The 22,982-nt window shown below is 36.9% G+C and overlaps 4 protein-coding genes across 4 annotated transcripts; 3 read left to right on the top strand and 1 right to left on the bottom strand.

Moving 5' to 3' along the window:
* Nucleotides 1-1,307: 1,307 nt before the first annotated feature.
* On the top strand, nt 1,308-5,335 carry LOC147551748 (calcium-dependent protein kinase 28-like). Its single transcript, XM_086669078.1, has 12 exons — nt 1,308-2,076; nt 2,325-2,455; nt 2,551-2,592; nt 2,698-2,809; nt 2,890-2,965; nt 3,080-3,249; nt 3,374-3,500; nt 3,612-3,727; nt 3,813-3,920; nt 4,025-4,087; nt 4,490-4,663; nt 4,755-5,335. Exons 1-12 carry the CDS (start codon nt 1,708-1,710, stop codon nt 4,917-4,919), a joined length of 1,653 nt encoding a protein of 550 aa, XP_086525204.1. The 5' UTR covers nt 1,308-1,707; the 3' UTR covers nt 4,920-5,335.
* Nucleotides 5,336-6,410: 1,075 nt separating this feature from the next.
* XCT (XAP5 family protein) lies at nt 6,411-9,629 on the top strand. The gene is made up of 12 exons (XM_086669010.1): nt 6,411-6,672; nt 6,883-6,948; nt 7,046-7,110; nt 7,208-7,320; nt 7,444-7,516; nt 7,631-7,707; nt 7,803-7,864; nt 7,960-8,091; nt 8,194-8,247; nt 8,944-9,009; nt 9,230-9,304; nt 9,406-9,629. Exons 1-12 carry the CDS (start codon nt 6,502-6,504, stop codon nt 9,454-9,456), a joined length of 1,005 nt encoding a protein of 334 aa, XP_086525136.1. The 5' UTR covers nt 6,411-6,501; the 3' UTR covers nt 9,457-9,629.
* Nucleotides 9,630-11,823: 2,194 nt separating this feature from the next.
* LOC147551750 (uncharacterized) lies at nt 11,824-14,243 on the top strand. The gene is made up of 2 exons (XM_086667014.1): nt 11,824-12,086; nt 12,571-14,243. The coding sequence occupies exons 1-2, from the start codon at nt 11,903-11,905 to the stop codon at nt 13,770-13,772; spliced, it is 1,386 nt and encodes a 461-aa protein (XP_086523140.1). The 5' UTR covers nt 11,824-11,902; the 3' UTR covers nt 13,773-14,243.
* Nucleotides 14,244-15,975: 1,732 nt separating this feature from the next.
* TUB5 (tubulin beta-5 chain) lies at nt 15,976-19,395 on the bottom strand. The gene is given in 4 exon segments (XM_086667015.1): nt 15,976-16,206; nt 16,209-16,552; nt 16,767-17,036; nt 18,904-19,395. Coding segments are annotated over 4 exon segments (1,065 nt in total). The 5' UTR covers nt 19,301-19,395; the 3' UTR covers nt 15,976-16,152.
* Between the last annotated feature and the right edge of the window lie 3,587 nt (nt 19,396-22,982).

Genomic DNA, 22,982 nt, shown 5'->3' on the forward strand with positions numbered 1-22,982 from the left:
TTCCCAAAATCTTATTATTTAATAGATTATTTAACTTATGATTCTAATTTTTTTTCTTTAATCAAACACGACCTTAGTAATTTATCTAAATTAGTAAGTTTACGGAGTTAAACTCAATTGTACATTATTGAGGATGTAAACTCAATTACCAATTAGTATAAGGAGAGTAAAGTAAAAAACCCAAGAAAAACAAGTAAATAAAACAGCAGAGTTGTTAGTCAGAGATTAGTTGACTTGGGCTGTTAGGCAGTCTAAGGAGCCAAAGTTGAAGTAGGTAAAATATGGCAGTTAACAAGTAAATTAAATAGTTCAGTTGGTCAAGAATAATGTCTTTTAATGACTCTATTACATGGTATCATGATTTCCACTCATTCATTCCATGGAATACTATGAATACAGTCCATAGGGGTTGGACTATCTCCTTAATTCAGAAGTTTCAGCTTCGATAATTCAGAAGTTTCAGCTTCGATTCTCATTAGAAGTTATAAATTTTGAGATAAGTTTAATAGGGTTTGAGCTCCCTCCACGTGCACCGCTCCAAAAAAAATGCAAGTTTAATAGCATAAACTAATTCTACAGACCATAAAAACGAACCACCGGGTATCCAATTAAATTTTTGGGGAAAAATAATACAGTATGTATGTATTTCTGTCTTAAAACCAGTACCTAGAGAATGGAAACTAACTTGCTAAACACCAAGCGAGAAATTGTTGACACTACTTATCTTATTTACACTTGTTAATTACACAGCATGATTATTTGAAATAAACTACAACAATCTCTAAATCTCTAAGTGTGTCCACCACCAATTGGTGTAATGGTTGGACACCATGTCTCCAACTTTACCTATTGAATGACCTAAATTATATTCTTACAAAAATAAAATTTTATGATTTATGAATTTGGATATATTTAACATATAAGGTAGAAATATGAACAAATAGACCCTTAAGAACTCAAAATATTATTATCAAAAAAAAAAAAAAAAAAAAGAACTCAAAATATTTTTGAGAGGATAGTTATTACACTTATTCAATCTGAAATGTATATTTGCAACAGAAAGAAAAACTATAATATATAAGTTTTTTAGCAAAAAAAAAGAAACAAGTATATAATGTATATATTCTAACGTATCAATATCACCTTGCTTTTGCGCATCTATCTTTGATGGTTTGGGTTTTAGTAGTGGTAGTAGGTACTCTTATCGTCACATAGAGAAAGGACAAATCCTAATATTTTAAATCATTCTAATTGAAACTTTAATGTAAAATAACTTCTTCTTTTTTTTTTTTTTTTTTTTTTTTTGCATATTTTGGATAAATAACAAACTTGTGTTTTAATCAAACCTTTCCTAATTGTTAGTTAAAAACCCATAATAAAAACACCACTTAAATTAAATTATTAACGTGCTCTTTGAGAAAAAAAAGGCATTAAAAAAACAAAAACAGAAAAATATAGGGGAGGGGATGTTACAAAAAAGAAAGCCCAAAAATGCATGTTTTTCGTTATTTTTTTTGTTTCAAAAAACAGAGAGGAGAGGTAGCTTCTGCACCTCTCCTCCCTCCTTCCTTCCCTTTCTAGTAGTTTTCTTTCAAAGAAAAAACCTCTCCACCTTTCATCTCTCTCTCTCTATTTCTCTCTCTCTCTCTCTCTCTAAAACTTGTTTCTCTCTCTAAAACTTGGGAGGCTCTGTAAAGGCAACAAACCATGGGCCTCTGTCTCTCCACGAAGAAAGTCAGTGGCCCCAATGAGGGCAACAACAATAACAATCGGAAAGACACCACAAACCCTTCAAACCCTTCAGCTCAGAAGAAAGATCGATCAACAACCCAGCAACAGAGGAATTCACAAACATCATCAAATCAAGAACAACAGAATAGACCGAGAAGAAATTCAAGGAGATCGAATGGGGTTATTCCTTGTGGGAAGAAAACAGATTTTGGGTATAATAAAGATTTTGATGATAAATATATGATTGGTAAGTTATTAGGTCATGGTCAGTTTGGTTATACTTTTGTTGCTACCGATAAATCTAATGGGGATCGAGTTGCTGTTAAAAGGATTGACAAAAATAAGGTATACCCTCTTTCCATTTCTCTTTTACTACTAGTATTTGATTCCCATTTCCAATCCAGATTTGATTATTTTCAATTTGATTCATAAAAGGTAATGTTTTGATTATTATTTCATTCTTTTCTGTAAAAGTTTTTTTAGATTCTGAGATTCAATTTGATCCTCTGCTACCCTTTTTGAGAAATTATGGTCCATATATTGGGACAGGGAATTTCTCATTTATAATACTTGACTAAAATTCGATATGACAGATGATTCTACCCATTGCTGTCGAGGATGTTAAGCGCGAGGTGAAGATATTTCAAGCCCTCACAGGCCACGAAAATGTAGTTCAATTCTATGATGCATTCGAGGATGATTCTTTTGTTTACATTGTTATGGAGTAAGTGTTAGTTACTCTTCAATATGAATCTTATTCGAAGAAAGAAGAAAAAACTCATTACATTTCTCCTACCATATTAAATTGTATTTTATCAGGTTATGTGAGGGTGGCGAATTACTTGATCGTATCTTGTCCAAGTAAGGAACCTCTAACTACATCTATCTTTTTTGGTTGATATTTTCATTATGTATTGGAGATAAGAATAGTATCGTCGGGGTGAGTGAAATTATTGTGTTGTTTAGGAAGGATAGCCGTTATACTGAGAAAGACGCTGCAGTAGTAGTACGGCAAATGCTCAAGGTTGTAGCTGAGTGTCACTTACGTGGTTTGGTCCATCGTGACTTGAAACCCGAGGTATGCTAATGTAGCTCACATTCATATCCTTTGTAAATGAAGCTTGACTTTACTTCTCTTAATCATATATATGTTTGTAGAATTTTCTTTTCAAGTCAGCTAAAGATGACTCACTTAAGGCCACGGATTTTGGTCTCTCAGACTTTATAAAACCAGGTATGGTGTTTTCTCAGTAAGATTTCGATCACAAATCAATTAGGAAAAAAGTAAGCCAGGAAATTCAGCACTAACACTTCTTTATTGTCCGCTTACGTTCTGAAACTAATTTAGGGAAAAAGTTCCAAGATATCGTTGGTAGTGCTTACTATGTAGCACCAGAAGTACTGAAACGCCAGTCGGGGCCTGAATCCGATAATTGGAGTATTGGTGTTATTACATACATTTTGCTTTGTGGTAGGCGCCCATTTTGGGATAAGACGGAGGACGGTATATTCAAGGAGGTAATTACACTTTTTGGATGAACTTGATTTGACTGTTACATGTGCACTTTATGGTTTCTCGTTCGATCTTTTGATGTTCATATTTATCTCAATGAAATACCTAAATGATTTAAACTGGTTGTAGGTCCTGAGAGGCAAGCCCGATTTCACCAGGAAACCATGGCCAACCATAAGTCATGGTGCTAAAGATTTCGTAAAGAAGTTATTAATGAAGGATCCTCGTGTAAGATTGACTGCCGCCCAAGCCTTGTGTATGTATCTGTTTTCATTTTCTTTTTGTGTATCTCTTCGAAAATTAGCTTACTATTGGTGTGAGATTTTGTTTGAATTCTATATGATACTGAGTTTTTCCATTTTTCTAGCACATCCATGGGTTAGAGAAGGAGGAGATGCCTCGGAGATCCCTCTGGATATATCTGTTTTATCAAATATGCGGCAGTTTGTGAAATATAGTCGGTTGAAACAATTTGCACTTAGGGTAAGCAATTCATTCGGCCCGTTAGTGGAAAAGATGGATCAAATTGTTTTTTACATCTCTAACGAGCTCTGCTTTCTACATTTAGGCCTTGGCATCTACTCTTAATGAAGAAGAGCTCGCCAATCTCCGTGACCAGTTTGATGCAATTGATGTGGATAAGAGTGGCTCTATTAGCCTTGAGGAAATGAGACAAGTATCTAATCCTTCTTATTTTCTTTCATTTGTCTCCATCTCTTAATCTAGATAAAATTATTTTGATTCTAATCTATCACAATTATGTCTGGTGTCTGAACTCAGGCCCTTGAGAAAGATCTTCCATGGAAAATGAAGGAACCACGAGTTCGTGATATTCTTCAAGCGGTGAGCAATTTTTCCGAAGTTCACGATTAAGTTTTCCTTGTTGACGACTCTTGGTCTTCATCATCAACAGCCCCAGTCATATACATTTGAAAGAACAACATTTAAACCTTCAGTAACGCCCCAAACCTTGGCAATAGCAAATTGTCCTTGCTTTTGATACCTAGGACCATACCCTACGAGTACGGGCTTTGTTATTGGCGATGGTTCCATGAGCCCACTCAAAAGACTTCAACACTTACTAAGCTTGAGCATGCACCAATAGCTCAGGCTCCGGACGCTCTTCCAAGCAATGTGGGATTATCGAAACCTGTTCTCCGCTGCCATGGAGGGATACACAGGTTAAGCTAAGTGGGCTTCACTCCAATTTATATTAATTTGTTGGTTATTATTTTGTTGATGCAGATAGATGGCAACACAGATGGGCTAGTGGACTTCCCCGAATTCGTTGCAGCCACTCTACACGTTCACCAGTTGGAGGAAAATGACTCTGAGAAGTGGCAATTGAGGTCTCGAGCTGCTTTTGAGAAATTCGACGTGGATAGAGATGGATATATCACACCTGATGAATTACGGATGGTAATTACCAAACCCTTTTGAAATCTTTCTTCCCTTCACAGAGTTCCTAATTGGGGGAAAAAAACGTAATAGTGGGTCCATGTTTTTGTAGCACACTGGACTGAAGGGATCGATCGATCCACTCCTAGAGGAAGCAGACATCGATAAAGATGGGAAGATAAGCTTACCGGAATTTCGCAGACTCTTAAGAACTGCTAGCATTTCTTCACGAAATAAATCCAAAGTAACACCTTTTCGCAACTCTCGAAGATTATAGATATAAGAAGAAATGCATATTCAAGGATGTGAGGAGAGCTCAGACACTTGGGCAAACAAAAGGATTGCACATTTAACTACCTACTTATGTTCTCATTTATCTCCATTAGTAATCCGAGATACCGAGCTGAAGTGATCTGAATCGATGAAAGTGGTCCTTGGATAATCTTTCTTCTCTATTAGAAACTATGTCCATTTGCTAAAAGGAGAAAGAATGCCATATTATAGCTGGAAAAATAAGACGCTGTAAGAGATGGATTACGTGGAACTAACTGATCGTCTATGAAGGAAGTCGTTGTAAGGCTTATTTGATCCTTTGGATGGGGTGCAACGTGTGGCATAAATAAAAAATGATGCAGCATTTGGTGTAATGGAACTTATTTATCAACTTATATTAAATATAACCAACTTATAGTATCTTCCCTGTCCATTTTAATCCTGGTTTTCATCTTTTCTTGTGTGTGTGTTTGGGTGGTCCAACTTCTGGTCTCTCCATGTCTTGGTTGTGAACATAAGTTGCTGCACAAGAGCTAACATTGGCTCCTCAATAGTCAAAGGTTTGTCCACCACCCTTTGGTGTCGTGGGAGGACATCCCTCTTAAGCCCGTAAGGTCGTGGGATCGAGTCTCGGTTGAAGTAGTTTATCACCAAGATTTATTCCATGTGATAATGTTGTCGGGCTTTAGGTTTTTTCTTGTCGGACTTTAGGTTTTTTCTTGTCGGGCTTTAGGCCTCTTTCATTATTGGTTTAACTTACGCGGTTATCGGGCTTATCACATCTTAATGATGTATCAATGCCTTGTAACGACTAATGTAGTCGTAATCGATTTCTCAAAAAAAAAAAAGAGTCAAAGGTTTAATTGCTTGAGAATTTGAGTCTAAATATTTACATAATAAGCAAAAAAATGAATCAACTTTTTAAAATCTCGAAAACTGTCAAAATTATTACGTGTATTTAGCATTCATATAACATCACTAGTTAGCTATTTTTTCCCTGACCCATAGTGACAGTCGCCAGGTATAAGGGATCTGACGAGAAAGCGACGGAAGTCGATCTATTGACGCTCTTGATACATGTCATGGTTAACATCGATCATCATCTTCTTCCGATTGAAATTTATTTTGGTACATATCTGGTTATGCAAATCAATCGTGTGTCACTTATTAGAGACAAATATAAGGTTTTTGTGTTTAGGTTTCTTAATACAAAGGAAGGAGGAACTCTCAAGGTATAAAAGAGAACATCTTATGTCAGAAGAACCAGCAAAGAAGCATCCCTTTCTTCACGTACCAGATCAATGTAATGAATGATATTATCCTCACTGAATAGATGTTGGCATTTTCAAAAAAAAAAAAAAAAAGTTTTCTTAGTACCTGTGTCTAATTCTGGGGCACACAAGGAGGCATACAAAAATAACCCATAAATACAGGGGCGTCTTCTCAACAAAAAAATAAATAAATACAGGGGCGTCTGGCTAAAATTCTCAATTAGCGCCTTATATAAATATAAGAATCACAAATTTTCCCCCTTTTTGGTCGAGAGACGAGGGAGGGGAAGGAATTGGGAAGAAAAGGGAGGGAAAATGTCAGGAATGGGAGATGGATACGTGGGTACGGCTCAAGACTCGGTAAGGATACGAAGATTGGAGAAGCAGAGAGATGTAGAGAGAAGAAAAATCGAGGAGCTCAAGAACAAATCCGCTTCCGCCGGTGGTCAGACTGGCCTTCTTCAGTTCGGCTCCGGTACATCTGAGGTACTTTTATTAAACCCTATTCAGTTTAAATCATTCTATTAAGAATTCAATCTACGCATTAATTTTTTTCATTATTTACTGTCAATTTCAACTTTTGGTCTCTCTCTAGGGTTTGAAATTAATAGAAAGGTACAGCATTTGGGTTAAAAGGGTTTTTTGACAAATTTGAATTGAATTTTTTGGATGATTGGTTTTGAATTTTTGTTTCAGATTCTTGAAACTGCTTTCAAGAAGGAAACAGTTGGACTTGTTACAAGAGAACAATATGTTGAGAAGGTAAATCCTTGTCAAATTCATGATTTATTCGATTTAGTTTTGTTATTGATATGCAAAGAAATTGAATTTAGAATGTTTATTTGAATGTGATTGATAGAGGGTCAATATCAGAAATAAATTTGAAGAGGAAGAGAAAGAGAAACTTCAGAAGTTGCAGCAAGAGTAAGTAGAAATATAGTATAAATAAACGAGCTCTTCTCTATTTCGATAATTTCGTAATTTTCTTATGATTTCTTTTGGCTTGGTTGGTTGTTGGTAGAGAGGAGGAACTTCAACTACAAAAGCGTAAGAAGCGGAAATTAAAGGGGGGCTCGAAGTTATCGTTCTTTGATGATATTGAGAATGGTAGTGACGAGGATGAGTCTGAAAATAGTATGTACCCCTTCAATATATTTAGCCAATACTTGATTTCAACAATTAAAATTGCCGGGTATCTTAGCGTGTGAACTCCTATAATTTTTATTTTGGTACAGTTCTTAGAATTCCTTTATGCAGGAAATCAAGAAACTAAGAAGATCGGGAAACTTGGCAAGGATCCAACGGTGGAAACAAGCTTCTTGCCTGATAGGTACTGTTTATCTTTCCTAGTTAATCAACATATAGTAGCAACTGAAGCAAAGTAAGTTCAGTTTTCCTGCTCAGATTTGCTAATTTCAACGGGGTTTTTGTTATAACAATACAGTGAAAGGGAAGCAGAGGAACAAGCTGAGAGAGAAACGTTGAGGAAGCAATGGCTCCTTGAGCAGCGGCAGATTCAAAGTGATTATCATTTAATTCTACGTTTTACATGTTGAGAGAAAGAAAACAAAATTAGATGAATCCACTGAATGCATCTTCTGCTTTGTCCTTTTCAGACGAACCTCTTCAAATTACTTACAGCTACTGGGATGGTGCTGGCCATAGGCGAGTTATTCAGGTTGTTCCCTCCTACCATCTTGTTCTGTCCTTCCTTGATCTGCTATGGTTTTCTCTGATTCTTATATTCATTTCTTGTGGGAAACTGTTCTTCAGGTACGCAAGGGTGATAAAATTGGAGAATTTCTTCGAGCTGTTCAGCAGCAACTTGCACCCGAGTTTCGAGAGATTCGAACTACCTCAGTTGAAAACCTTCTCTATGTAAAAGAAGACTTGATCATTCCTCATGTGAGTTTCACGATTTTTTGTGTTCTTTCTAGTTACGCTACTTAGGCCGGCTGCTGATTAATACCATTCCACATCTTGTTTCCATGTATTGCTGGAGTTCAGCAGCATAGTTTTTATGATCTAATCATAAACAAAGCACGGGGCAAGAGTGGGCCGGTAAGTGCACTATACATTTTAAAAACTCGTGATTCTTACTATGGTATGACTTGTTTCTCAGAGAAGTAATTTCGCTTTTGTGCATATAGGAAACTAAAATAACACCTAAAATTCTTTCATCTGACTGCTAGGTCAAGTAGTTGAAATCATGTTGTGAAACAACTCCGAGTGTTTCCTGGTATTAATTATGTTTCTGTTTCTCTTCTTAACCTTAAATTTCGTTAAATAGCCTTCATTTTCATGGAAGTGTGGTCCTGTTAACTTAAAATAGGGACAAAAGTGTGGCTTCTAAGCATTCCCATACAATACACTTCTTTCCTTCCCCCCATGGAACCACTTCCACGTAATTCGCAGTCTCGTAGAGATAACACATTTCGGTGGAATTACATTTCCTTGCCATTAAACACAACCTTAATGATGATTACAAGAAGAGTCTGAATGATGCTTATTTTATTTCAGTTTCTAACTAAACGTGCTTGAACATAATTCATCGAGGGTGCTGTAGTCACTTTATGCAAACTTTTCATGAGTGTGTTTGTTTGTTATAATAGAATGTTGCATATGCGAGACTTACCATTCAGTTTCTATGAACTTTTCATCTTAACTGCATGTTCCTTTCTGGCGGTTTCTGCACTCTTATTCTGATGTTTCAAAATAGAAAGACTATCAATTTCTATTTGTTTCTCTTCTGTACAGCTTTTTCACTTTGATGTTCACGAGGATGTTCGTACAATCGCTGATGCGACAATTGAGAAAGATGAGGTATGTTTTTTGGGATGTTCATATTTTGTTGGCTTATCTACTAGGGGAAAAATATCGCATGTATCATCATGTCAGATTAGATAATAAGATTCATTTTGGGGACATGAATTCTACTGTATATTTTAGGTATCTTATGTTCTTCCACCATTTAGTGGTGATATACAGTACCTATTCATGTGGAAAATATATGCGATGTGATATTGTGTTTCATATATTATAGTCACATGCTGGGAAGGTGGTTGAGAGGCACTGGTATGAGAAGAACAAACACATATTTCCTGCCTCGAGATGGGAGGTACCTCCTCTCTCTCTCTCTCTCTCTCTCTCTCTCTCATCCTGAACTGGTTATTCTTGTTTCAGTTATTTATTCGGTTTTTTTTTTTTTGTGGTTTATAGATATACGACCAAACAAAGAAATGGGAGCGGTATACCATCCACGGGGACTGATTAATGCGATTCATCTTTTTATGTTGAAAGTGAGATTCATCTTCTTCATGTGTACCCATCTCTTATCAGTTCAAGCAGATGTTCCCTTCATATCATCTTTGTTGTAAGCTTGACTTGATCTTTGTTTTATCAACTTATGAGCTCTCAATACCAAATCTTCCCTTTGTGTTTTACATTCAGATGTATGTTTAGTAGTTGGAAGTCATCCCTCATTGATTTTGTAGGTTTTTAATTGTAGTTAAAGTGAGGTCAATTCTCTGTAGTCCTATGTCTGGGTTTCCGAATGTGGTCTTTGGCAATCCCGACACAAACATGGTTCAGAATTAGTATCATTTTGGTAGGGATCGCCAAAGGACTTGACAGGAAACTCCTCGTAGTCCAACAAAGAAATTGTCTGCATTTGAATCCCCAACCCTCTGATTCTTACCCTTGTCATGTATGTAACTATATCATGTTGTGCAACTTATATTGGGACAGCGTGATATTGGATCTTATAAAACAAAGTATTTTGATTATCAAGATTTTATGTTTGATCTTTCAACAAAAGAAATTTCCCTCAAGACAATGAGGTTTATCTTAAACCTCAAAGAAATCAATAAAGGCCATACAATTTACCTATGTGTGGGTTATCAACGAGTTTACATCATTCACGTATTTTGTTTATAGGTTGTTGTGATCCCTAAAGCGACTGAACTTGGTGATCTTTATCATACAATCCTTCTGACTATTTGATTGTATCGCCACCTTGATTAAAGCACCTCTCCTCCAGAGTAAACACCACATTACTCCGATGAAGAGTTTGACAATCCCAATTAAATGATCCAACTCTTAAAATTTGAACAATGGTGAAGATGAAAATTGTGTAAATCCTAAACGTTAAGCATCTTAATTTAACAAATGTACCAATGTATACCATCAATAATGTGATCAATGTATATCACAAGTTATGATATATGTATGTGAAACTACAAACAAAAAAAAATGATATTTTTTGTCAGATTTCATTAGAATAATGATAGGTAGATTTGAGGAGTTGCTAGAGAAAAAAGTGAGAAAAAATAAACTGTTGTTGATGTTAGAGAGACAAAGAAAGCTGAGGGCGAAGAGAAAAAAGAAACAAAAAATACTATTTGGTTTCAGGTCGAGGTAAATGACTGATTGAGATTCGAGAAAGAGAGAGATAAGAAGGTATTTGAGTCAGAGATTTGGCACAATTGAAGGTGAAATAAAGAGAAAAATGTAATTTTTGGTGAGGGAATGTAAAGAAATAAGAGGGAGTGAGAGAACAACTGCAACAATTTAGATTCACTGTTAATTAGATGGAATTTAGGTCAGTAGTTTAGTTGGACTTTAAGTCAGTAGTTTAGTTGAGTTTTAGGTCTGTTTCTGTAAAGATTTAAATTCGACGGTTATCGTGTCTATCACATCGTATTGATATATCACTGCCTTTGTAATGGCGATCGTAATCAATATCTAAAAATATAATAATAGGAGCAGCTTTTGTTTCTTTACCAAACAAAAGGGATAAAAATAAGAGAGAAATGTGGTTGGTGACTCTGGACCCTGGCGGTAGTGGCTGTGAGAGGAGATGATGAAAATGAAACGGGGAAAGTAGTTGCAAGTATACACCATAAGAAGGGTAAGTTTTACTCGAAAACCCCATTAAACATAAACTGAACTATGAGAAATATCACGGGATCCTCCATAAATTTACATCGACTTAACAGAGTCCTATTTCTACGTAGTGACGATTTTTATTAAGTTGCCGCTCTTTCTCTTTGTTGGTGGTTGGTTAAATCTACCCGTTCGTCTCGAATTCGATAGTTTACTTTGTCCTACATTCTATCAAAGTTATACACTTGTAAACTTACAAAATTCTAACGTACATAATCCTTCACTTTAAACATTACCAAAAATGGTGGCTGCTGAAGTCGAAAAGAAATGGAAAATCAAAGCAGAGAATTAGTATTAAAAGGAGTTAATTCGATGCCCAACCGACAAATGTACAATCCCTAATAGCCTTAAATTTGAAGTTGGAAGTGTATGTAAATCCAGCCACTTAAATTGGAATTAGTTCAATGATGCTATCTTTGTATTTATGAGACCCTTAGCTGGGCTTTCTAAAAGAAGGGAAGGAGATTAACTGAGTAGTTGAGACTCATTCATTGCTGTTGCTAAAGTAGTTGAGAACTTCACCATATTCAATCTCTCTCTACTTTCTCTCTCTGTCCTCTCTCTTACACATGTAGTCATAAACACAAAGTCTACTTCTCTGTCTAATATGGGACCATATTCACATGTGAGACTTTAACACCACTTGATACCTTGTTCTTTTATATAACAAGCAATTGGATGTTCTAACAATTCATGCTTCAAAATCTTCTCATAGAAAGAAGCACCATCAAGCTTCTTTTTCCAAAAATCAATCACCCATTTTGTTACCAAAATGTGGGTTCATCTTGATCCCTTTGGGACAAGGAAATTCTTTCTGAGTTTCTGTGTTGCTTTTTTAGTAATTGTGTCATCCTGCTACTGTGAGAATGTTCTTACTAAGTCTGTCCAGGTTGTCGGCGTTGCTCAATGTGCTGACTGCAAGCAGACCAATCTCTTGGCTACCCATGCACTTTCAGGTATATACATATATAGCTAATATCATAATGCCTACAAGAGAGAGAAACAGAGAAAATGCTAAACAATTTATTGGTGCTAATATCTTGTACGGGTAGCATTGAACGAAACCTAGATCGTCGGTAAGATGAGGACTATAGATACCAAATGCAGAGACTAAGACCGGCTCTGTGTAAAGTTTGTGGTTATCCAACTCAAAATCAAAACTAATTGACGATAAGTGGAAATGTCTACAAATTATATTCTTAGTTACTAGATCACCCTTCTCGTCTTCTCCCATGTGAGACTATTTTCACACGTCCCTCATGTCTAGTGTTTTTTTAGTCTAACACGTATTTTTTTTCTTCGACTTACGTACAGTACATGTGGTTTCTAAACCTATTACATGCAGGGTTAGCTCTGGTACAATGTTAAGTTCATGATCGTTCCATTCAAAACAAATTAGCAATCAGTACATTTAACAGTAGAATATTATTTTTATGACAGGTCTTCAAGTAACTATTGATTGTAAAGTATCGGACAAAGGAGAGATCCAAACAAGAGGAGTGGGTAAGCTTGACAAAGAAGGAAAATTCGAAGTGAGTCTTCCTAGTGAGTTATTAAGAGAAAATGGAGAGTTGAAGGAAGAATGCTTTGTACAACTTCATAGTGCATCGAACGCACCTTGTCCTACACACCATGGTCTTGAAGCTTCGAAAATCATCTTCAAATCTAAAGATGCACAAGGAAAACACACATTTAGCACTAATGGAAAAGTAGCAATCTCACCAATTACATGTACTTCAGCCTTTTTTTGGCCTCACTTTAAGTTTCCACCACTACCCAACCCAACATCTCATCCATGGTTTAAGAAAACTCATCCATGGTTCAAGCCTTTGCCTAAACTCAAATTTCCTCATTTCCCTCCATTGACTATCCCTCCAATCTTCAAAAAACCTTGCCCTCCACCAATCTATAAGTCTCCTCCTACCCCAGTGGTTGACCCTCCCCCCACCCCAGTTTACAATCCCCCAACACCCATAATTGAACCTCCTCCAGTATACCACAAGCCTATTCCTCCACCCACCCCAGTTTACAACCCCCCAACACCCAAAATTGAACCTCCTCCTGTATACCACAAGCCTATTCCACCACCAACCCCAGTTTACAACCCCCCTACACCCAAAATTGAACCTCCTCCAGTATACCACAAGCCTATTCCACCACCAACCCCAGTTTACAAGCCCCCTAAAAAGATTTGCCCTCCTCCAGTATACCACAAGCCTATTCCACCACCCACCCCAGTTTACAAGCCCCCTAAAAAGATTTGCCCTCCTCCAGTATACCACAAGCCTCTTCCTCCCCCAACCCCAGTTTACAAGCCACCTACACCCAAAATTGAACCTCCTCCAGTTTACCACAAGCCTATTCCTCCACCCACCCCAGTTTATAATCCCCCCAAGGTTGACCCTCCTCCAGTTTACCACAAGCCTATTCCTCCACCCACCCCAGTTTACACACCTCATCCAACAATCCCTAAAATTCCTATATTTAAGAAACCATGTCCTCCATTACCTCATCTACCTCCATTACCCAAGATTCCACCAAAGTTTCTCCACCCATTCCCAAAGATTCCTCCAAAGTACTTCCATCACCACCCTAAGTTTGGATCTTGGCCACCACTTCCACCCTTCTCCCCCCATCCTTAAAAGGTGGTACACTCAACTGTGAGTAAGAGTAATCTAGTAACCAGGTTTGTGTTTTAGTATTGTGTATTGCTTTGGGACTAAGCTAGACAACACCAAAAAAAAAACCATAAAAGTTCTAAAATGTTCATGTGGCACTCTAGGGATCATTGGCTTCTTATTTTCTTTTTTAAGAAAAATTTGGTCGCTCCAAGATCAACCGTTCACGTGGTGCCACGAAAGAAATTTCGTTACTTTGGGTACTTATTTGGAGTTTGTTTAGTTCATTTCTTTACTATCTATTTGGTCGAAATTTTAACTACGCAATAAAAGGAAAAAGGAATTTGTTTATTGCTAGAAGCTTATTTTAAGTTTGGAGTGAAATGTATGGGTTAGATGGTGGATGGGTAATGTATTTGTTTCTCTACTTTTGTTGGTTTGTAAATGTTATGGTTTGAATTATTCAACTGTCTGTCAATAAGAACAAATTAAAAACATTTTATTTTCTTTTGTTTGGACACTGATCACCATTCATTCATCCTTTTCAATTGAACATTTACTTAAGAGTGCTTTACTAACTGGTTGTACATTTGGTGATACCAAATCAGAGTTGAGTAATTAAGGTGAAGTGACACTCTCTTCATCAAAAAAAAAAAAAAGGTGAAGTGACACTCTCGTATGGATAACATCATAACACGGTAATATGCCATAGTTATGAAGGGACGATGCAATGTCATTCGTGAAAGGTTTCATGAATTGGATACAACCCATATTTTTTGGGTCAAGGAGTTGTTGTCGTCACTTCTAATTTTATTAAGGTTGTATATGATAGGACTTAGGAGTAGTAAAGAAATGTGTTACATGAAAGTGTTTCCATTTTCACCCGTTCTGCGAGTGCAATTACTTTGGGAAGTTGGGAAATGCACCCAACCAAACTACAGTATAAGAAACAAGATTTAAGACCACAACCTTTTGTCACACTTTAAAGGTAATGGGCCATGTTTGCATAGGAAATTAGGAATACTTAGTCCTACAGAAGAAAACAACAACAGTGCAAGTCTTCAATATTTCCTAACTTGTTATAAATCAAAATTTGGAGGAGCATGACTGTATGAGGCCAGAGGTGTCGACATCCTGAAATACCTACAAGTAAGAGCTCTGAGTAAGCACTTTGAAAAATTTCAATTGCTAGAGTTCCTCGAGAAGACAATACAGTGGGTGGTATCTTATAAAAAATGGCGCAAAGTCAAATTACTCTGCTACGATTTTTGTTTAAATCATTGCTTTAAAAGAGCACCGAATAGACAGAATTGGTGTAGGTGACCCTCTGTTTAGATATTGATTTGAAATTCGATCAGATACATAGTGATGTGAATGAAACTCGAAGAGTTTGAAGGAAGAGTATCTTGTATAGTCTGATTGATGACATGTTCCATAGAGATCTTTCGCACAACCTTGTGGAAATCATGTCGGACCCAGACTGTTGGTCAAACAACTATTGGAAGCAGAGTACTACTGGCCTAAGATGCTGGAGTCCCGCATTGAATTTATGAAATATTTCGTACCCTGTTAGGTACATCTGAATATATCTTGGCAACAATCACAATGCTGGAGTCCTGCATTGAATTTAAGTAAACGTTATCATGGCAGGATTTGTTCAAGAACTTTGTTTGTTTTTTTTTTTGGGCCCAAACCCGCCCACCACGTCCAATGGTCTTTTATATTGGCTCGAGACTGGACTGAAGGTATCCCATGGGCACCGAACTCAGCCTGTTTCCCACCCCTAATACAGACCATCACAGCAGAAGCCTTGCAGATTAGGTTATCGAATATTCATTAAAAGCTACAGAAAGATGGTGCATAAGCAGATAAAGTAACACAAGGCCCTTACAGAGGCAAGAATTAACAGTTCAAACAACAATCTTTTCTTACTAGAATTGAAAAATACAACAATCAAGATAGTTGACATGCTTCAACATTAACAATCCAAGAAAAAACAGGCATCATAAGTACTGAAAGTAGATAGCAAGAAAAAAGAACAGAGAAATAAGACTCACCCTCGACCCCCCCACGTAACTCATCTATGTTTTCAAATATGCTTCTTATTGTGTTCCTTCGATTCAGTTACTCGTAGTTATCCTCCATACCTTCTTCATATTCTCCTTCCTCATCATCTTCAGCAGTTGCATCCTGGTATTGCTGATACTCAGAAACCAAATCATTCATGTTGCTCTCTGCTTCAGTGAATTCCATCTCGTCCATTCCTTCCCCTGTGTACCAATGCAAGAAAGCCTTTCGCCTAAACATGGCTGTGAACTGCTCACTAACTCTCCTAAACATCTCTTGGATTGATGTCGAGTTTCCTATGAAAGTAGATGCCATTTTCAATCCAGTAGGAGGGATATCACAAACACTTGATTTTACGTTGTTTGGAATCCATTCGACGAAGTATGAGGAGTTCTTGTTTTGGACATTTATCATTTGCTCGTCAACTTCCTTGGTGCTCATTTTGCCTCTGAACATAGCTGAGGCTGTGAGGTATCGTCCATGGCGAGGATCAGCTGCACACATCATGTTTTTGGAGTCCCACATTTGCTGAGTCAACTCAGGGACGGTGAGAGAGATGTACTGCTGTGATCCACGTGAGGTGAGAGGAGCAAAACCGACCATGAAAAAGTGGAGACGTGGGAAAGGAATGAGATTCACTGCTAGCTTTCGGAGATCTGAGTTTAGCTGCCCAGGGAACCTCAAACAACATGTAACACCACTCATGGTTGCAGAAATCAAGTGATTCAAGTCTCCAACTGCAAAACAATTACAAGCAGACGTGAGCCTCTATCTTTTAAGATATGCTTATTTTCCCCCACAATCTTAATCAGAATTCTGATTAGCATTCCTTCAACTATACACTTTCATCAACTGTTTCTTTATTTGAATTAAAAAGTACGGACTTGGTCATCAATTTTGAGTAAGACTCTGAATAAGACTAACAACTTGTTTTGAAAAATTAATACTTACAGCTTGGAGTGCTGAGCTTGAGGGTCCTAAAGCAGATGTCGTATAGTGCTTCATTGTCAAGGACCATACATTCATCAGCGTTCTCAACCAGCTGGTGAACAGAGAGGGTTGCATTGTAGGGCTCCACAACTGTGTCTGAGACCTTTGGAGAAGGGAAGACAGAGAATGTAAGCATCATCCTGTCTGGGTATTCCTCTCTCATTTTAGATATTAGCAGGGTTCCCATACCAGAACCAGTACCACCTCCTAGCGAGTGGCATACCTGGAAACCTGATGGAAAATATGAATAGAAGATGAGAACCCAGTTTGCGATGCAGAAACTTTAGTAGTTCAAAATATTACTTATTCAGGAAAAGAAAGTCAAGAACCAAACTGAGAGGAGTTCCTTAATAGTCAAACTGAAATAGATAATTTAGGCAAAAGAATCAAGTACATCAGCAAAATAGTGCAAATAATTCTCTTTTTCTTAAAAAAAGGACAACTCATAGTAAACCTGACAACAACCAAAATTATGTTAACCAACTCATTTTACAGTGTCCACCCACCTACACAATCTCAAGTTATACCTTTTAAACCTTCGGTAAGGTAGCGAAGACAATGATGGTAAAATCACTTAAAAATTCATATCGAATTCATTGTGGTTCCCCTCACTATTTTTCCAGGATTACCTCCTTAACTGTATCTTCCTATTACTATCTCAGAGAATTAACTTTGGAGAAAAAATATACCATTACTTCGACATAATAATCATAGGAGGAAGATCATGCCAATAGCTACTCATACCAGCTTATCATCTTATGGGGTGAAAACAACAAACATAATGCTGGCTAACCATACAGGAAAATGTTTAAATAAAATAGTTGTGATTGTTTCGCATGTAGGGTCCTTGTATTTCCTTTCACTCTGTAATATCTTCTGATCTTCATTCAAAGTTTCAAACAAAACAGTTGTGACATTTGAATACATTAAAAGATTCTTTTACAAGTTTTTATAGAATCCAATCAAATGAAACCAGTAGACATACAATGTTGATTAACTAACAACATGGAACTTGTTACATCTCAGAAAATTTAACTACAGTTACATGCAATGTTACAAAATCTCTTTAAGCGCATCACAAGCAACTATGTGTTAAAAAAGGGATTTACGCCTTAGAGCGGTTTTACAACACATTTATATAAAAAGAAAATATGACACTTTTTTTGTACTCCGCTATATTTGTATATTTTTGTAACTTTGTAAGTGTCTAAACAAACAAAAGAACTACCAGTGATTCTAGTTTTGCATAAACTACAACACATAACACTCAAATGTAAACCCTAATGCTTCTACATTTTCCCTTCGTATTTTTGCTTCAATGTTTTTATCAACTTCTAGATGAAAAAAGATTACTACGATCCAATTTCCCAATTGCGCCTTAATATGTGAAGCTCACGCCTCACAACTGAAATGCTTATGTATTGTTTGAGCCTTCAGATTCATAACCTTGAGGTGAAACACGACCGGATAAGGCGTACGCCTCGACTAAATTTTTAAACATTGACAAGTAAAAACTATACATCCACAAGATCTAGAAATGTTCTTATTTTTCAAAAGGAAAACGAAAACAACAGCAATGTTGATCTACAACTTTCATCAGTCACAAAAGGAGGAAGACCATCAATGACTTTTAAAATTGTGCTATCAAAATCAATGCAAGGCAAATTATAAGCCACGAAAAATTGATGCATCCTTTTACGAAAGTTAAATTATGCATTCTTGTAGTTCAATGTCATTAATGTAAAAGAAAATGCAAGTACTCAAGCTTCATAGGACAGAGAGAAATGTTAGTGTTTCCAAAGCAATTAGATGAGTCTTCTCTCACAGAAAGTACCAAATTCAGGGAGAATCAGATCCAAGAACAGAAAGCAATGTGAAGGTGGAGTTCATCATAGATCTAATAGTTTTATACGAATGTTGAACTTTTTGTTATCAGATCTGCATTTACTAAAACCTAAATTATTTACTTCCGCATTACCAAAATATAACAGAAATCAAAGACAGTGAAGGATCTCGTTTTCCTCTAAGAATAATATCAAAACATGATCTTCAAATATATAATCAAATCAATCGTAAAATGACAAGATCAGAAACAAACCTTGGAGGCAATCACAGTTCTCAGCTTCTTTACGAACAACATCAAGAACAGAATCAATCAACTCAGCTCCTTCAGTATAATGACCTTTCGCCCAATTATTTCCAGCACCAGATTGTCCAAATACAAAATTATCAGGACGGAAGATCTGACCGTACTGACCAGATCTGATACTGTCCATGGTTCCTGGTTCCAGATCCATAAGAACAGCTCTAGGAACATATCGTCCACCAGAAGCTTCATTATAGTAAACATTGATTCTTTCAAGTTGAAGATCAGATGTTTCTCCTTTGTATTTTCCAGTTTGATCAATGCCATGTTCATCACAGATTACTTCCCAGAACTTAGCTCCGATCTGGTTACCACATTGGCCTCCTTGAACATGAAGGATTTCTCTCATTTTCTCGATCTACTTATTTAGGGTTTGAGTTTGGAATTCGACGATCGAAATTCGAATTCCGTCTCGATGAGAATGAGGGGAGTGAGTTTCGCAAAATCAGGAAGGAGGGAAATATATAGGAGAAAATGGTAATGTCCATCCTAAAGACATTGTCTACCTTGTTTAATCAACGTCCGATATTCATCGAGATGCGTACTAGGTTATGATTCAACTGTATGGATGTAAGGTTAATCATTGATTGAGGTGGACACAAAAGGAGGGTTTGCTCTAGCTTTGCCTTTACTCATCTTCTTCATAGGACTTCTACGTATCAGTCTTTACTTTCAATGATGACCTTTTTATTTTTCTAAAAATCAAGTTCATCTATACATTATTTCAACAAAAAGAAAAAAAAAATAAAAAATTCATCCATACATACATTTAGGGGTGGGAAACTGGTCGGGCTTCGACATTCATGGATACTGCTAGTCTAGGCTCAGTCGTACCGGGTAGTTTATATCTTGAGGCGGGTCGGGCAAACACTACCAACATTAGTCTTCGGGTGGGTTTTTCCCATCGAACCAGGGTGGTTCGAGATGGATTTCGGGCTCCCGACCCAAATTCTGAACTTTACATACATTCTGCTCACAACTTGCAAGTTGAACTTATGGCTAACCCGCTTACGATCCTCTTATGTGTGAGGGTTACAAACATATCATTCCTGTTTATTCTGCTTGCGGTATTGTAATTGGTTTCTAGCTAAACATTACAATCCCTTAAATGTTCGGACTTGATGATCTTCATCATTTGTCTTGTCCGATAAAAAATGATTGTATTGTAATATTGATCGAAGGACATCTTCTTCAGTTGTAATTCAACAAAATACCTATCTTCACTTCTGGGTTTTCGTCCGCCTTTGTGATGAATTGAACAAGATTATTTCCAAAACAATATAGAGTTGAGAATGATGGATCATAAGAAAAATCTCATAATATTTATCCTCTAAATCTTTTATAAGGTTTGTTTATTATTAATCTTAAATGAATGAAGAAGAAGATTTTCGGCTTCATGATGATAATGATAATAATAATAACAATAGTAATAGTCTTATTCATTCAGCGATGAATCTGTTAAAAATCTCGTGACAAACTCTTTGTTAGTTTAGGGGTCCATGGGTATATAGACAAAAAAAATGTTCAAAAAAGGTTTAGGGTCCAATCTTCCCAAAAAATAGATTTTTAGTCCTTTTGCACTTGGGACTAAAAGCCTTTACTATATGATTTTATTCCTTCTACGTCCCATTCAATTTTCGCGGGATTTAAAATGTGGGGTCGGACTGAAATTTGAAACGTCCTATTATGTACCGTGATTTGGGGATAAAATTAGGAGAACGGATATAATTGAATCTAAACTTTCTCTCTCATCCATAAACCGGTTAAATAAAAATCGAAACTTTCCCAAAACCAATCGTTTCCAAAAACCCTAACTAAATCTTCGAAACGTCATTACTAGAAACTAATCAAACGCTGAAAGGACGGAAATCAAATTTGGGCGTGATTTGGGGGATTTATTAGCAAAAAACGGATAGAAACAAATCATAATTTCTCTCTCCTCTAAACAGATTTGGAAATCAAATTTTCTCTCTCTTCTTTACAGATTTGGAAACCAAATCAATGTTCTCTATCTTACTATGTATTTTTTTTTCGATTCAAATCAAGTTTCTCTCACTTAACTTTTAGATTTGGAAAGACTATATTTTCTATGATCAATTTAGCGTGATTTAGGGGTTAATATACAAAACGTATATATCACTTTCTCTCACTTAATTTTCATGTTTAGTAATAGTATATTTTTCTGGGAACATTACAACAACATTTGTTTTCATTTTTACTCGTACATAAATACACATCGAATACAAATTATGAAACAAATGCGTAAATTATGTGTTGTTTATGACGAGGAAACCATCATTTGTCATGTATACAACGTCATTTATCAACTGTATGTGTGTCATGTTCAATAAATTATACATAAATTTTTTTACATTACGCATCGTTTACATTCTGTTACAAAAAAAACGTTTACACTATATTGTCGAAGAGCATATGTAGTCTTGAGCAGGACAAACAACATTTACACTATATTGTCGAATAGCATATCCTAATGCTTTTGCACCACAGGAAACAAATGACCAAATTCAGTAAATATTTTATCCCAGCCATCAGATTTTAGTTTTGTGGTCTTACTTAGATTGGATGACTCTGTAGAAAATTCCATAAGTAACAACAAAACTACAAAAAGAAAACATATACATTTGTCAACAAAACATATAATTTACTAGAAACAACATGGGTTAATTCCGTTTTGGCCCCCGATTTGTGACCAACTGGCCGTTTTGGCCCCCAATTGTGTCCAGCAGTTCGTTTTGGCCCCAAAAAATTCCTAAATGGCCCCAAATTTTTTCAACCTCCCAATTCTACCCCCATGGCATTTCTGTAATTATTTTTTTTTTCCTTTTCTTTGTCCACCTCATCTAACAATTGACACATCACTCTGTCCACCTCACCCTTCTTCTCCGGCGAAAGGTTGCCGGCCGGAATAAAAAATTCCGGCCGGCCACCTTTACCAAAATAAATTTTTTTTTTTTTTATTTCTCTCTCTTCTTCATCTCCTTCTTTCTCTCTCTTCTTCATCTCTTTCTTTCTCTCTTCTTCTTTCTTTACCTCTCTCTCTCTAACCCCTCTCTTTCTCTTTCTCTAACCCCTCTCTCTCTCTATCTTTAAAACTCCGGCGAAGGGGCGGAGCCCCTTCGCCGGAGAACCAGACCTTCAAGGTCTGGTGAGAAACCAGATTCGGTCTGGTTTCAAACCAGACCGAGGTCTGGTGAGAAACCAGATTCGGTCTGGTTTCAAACCAGACCGAGATCTGGTTTCTACAACCAGATCCCGGTCTGGTTTGAAACTAGATCCCGGTCTGGTTTGAAACCAGATCGGAATCTGGTTTCAACTAACCAGATTTCGTTCTGGTTAGTTGAAACCAGATTCCGATCTGGTTTCAAACCAGACCGGGATCTGGTTATAGAAACCAGATCTCGGTCTGGTTTGAAACCAAACCGGATCTGGTTTCGCACCAGACCGGATCTGGTTTCGCACCAGACCTTGAAGGTCTGGTTCTCCGGCGAAGGGGCTCCGCCCCTTCGCCGGAGTTTTAAAGATAGAGAAAGAGAGGGGTTAGAGAAAGAGAAAGAGAGGGGTTAGAGAAAGAGAAAGAGAGGGGTTAGAGAAAGAGAAAGAGAGGGGTTAGAGAAAGAGAAAGAGAGGGGTTAGAGAGAGAGAGAGGTAAAGAAAGAAGAAGAGAGAAAGAAAGAGATGAAGAAGAGAGAGAAAGAAGGAGATGAAGAAGAGAGAGAAATAAAAAAAAAAAAAAAAATTATTTTGGTAAAGTGGCCGGCCGGAATTTTTTATTCCGGCCGGCAACCTTTCGCCGGAGAAGAAGGGTGAGGTGGACAGAGTGATGTGTCAATTGTTAGATGAGGTGGACAAAGAAAAGGAAAAAAAAATAATTACAGAAATGCCATGGGGGTAGAATTGGGAGGTTGAAAAAATTTGGGGCCATTTAGGAATTTTTTGGGGCCAAAACGAACTGCCGGACACAATTGGGGGCCAAAACGGCCAGTTGGTCACAAATCGGGGGCCAAAACGGA

This window comes from Eschscholzia californica, unplaced genomic scaffold (assembly GCF_041429995.1).
Source record: "Eschscholzia californica isolate CP2 unplaced genomic scaffold, dmEscCali1.0.p SCAF_3, whole genome shotgun sequence".
Taxonomy (NCBI): domain Eukaryota; kingdom Viridiplantae; phylum Streptophyta; class Magnoliopsida; order Ranunculales; family Papaveraceae; genus Eschscholzia; species Eschscholzia californica.

What these genes read in the sequence shown, in the direction of transcription:
- LOC147551748 (XM_086669078.1), top strand. Translation starts at nt 1,708, where the DNA reads ATGGGCCTCTGTCTCTCCACGAAGAAAGTCAGTGGCCCCAATGAGGGC. An exon ending in GACTGCCGCCCAAGCCTTGT is followed by an intron (nt 3,501 to 3,611) that starts GTATGTATCTGT and finishes CCATTTTTCTAG; the next exon opens with CACATCCATGGGTTAGAGAA. An exon ending in GCCTTGAGGAAATGAGACAA is followed by an intron (nt 3,921 to 4,024) that starts GTATCTAATCCT and finishes GTCTGAACTCAG; the next exon opens with GCCCTTGAGAAAGATCTTCC.
- LOC147551750 (XM_086667014.1), top strand. Translation starts at nt 11,903, where the DNA reads ATGTGGGTTCATCTTGATCCCTTTGGGACAAGGAAATTCTTTCTGAGT. An exon ending in GGCTACCCATGCACTTTCAG is followed by an intron (nt 12,087 to 12,570) that starts GTATATACATAT and finishes TTTTTATGACAG; the next exon opens with GTCTTCAAGTAACTATTGAT.
- XCT (XM_086669010.1), top strand. Translation starts at nt 6,502, where the DNA reads ATGTCAGGAATGGGAGATGGATACGTGGGTACGGCTCAAGACTCGGTA. An exon ending in ACAAGCTTCTTGCCTGATAG is followed by an intron (nt 7,517 to 7,630) that starts GTACTGTTTATC and finishes ATAACAATACAG; the next exon opens with TGAAAGGGAAGCAGAGGAAC. An exon ending in CGACAATTGAGAAAGATGAG is followed by an intron (nt 9,010 to 9,229) that starts GTATGTTTTTTG and finishes CATATATTATAG; the next exon opens with TCACATGCTGGGAAGGTGGT.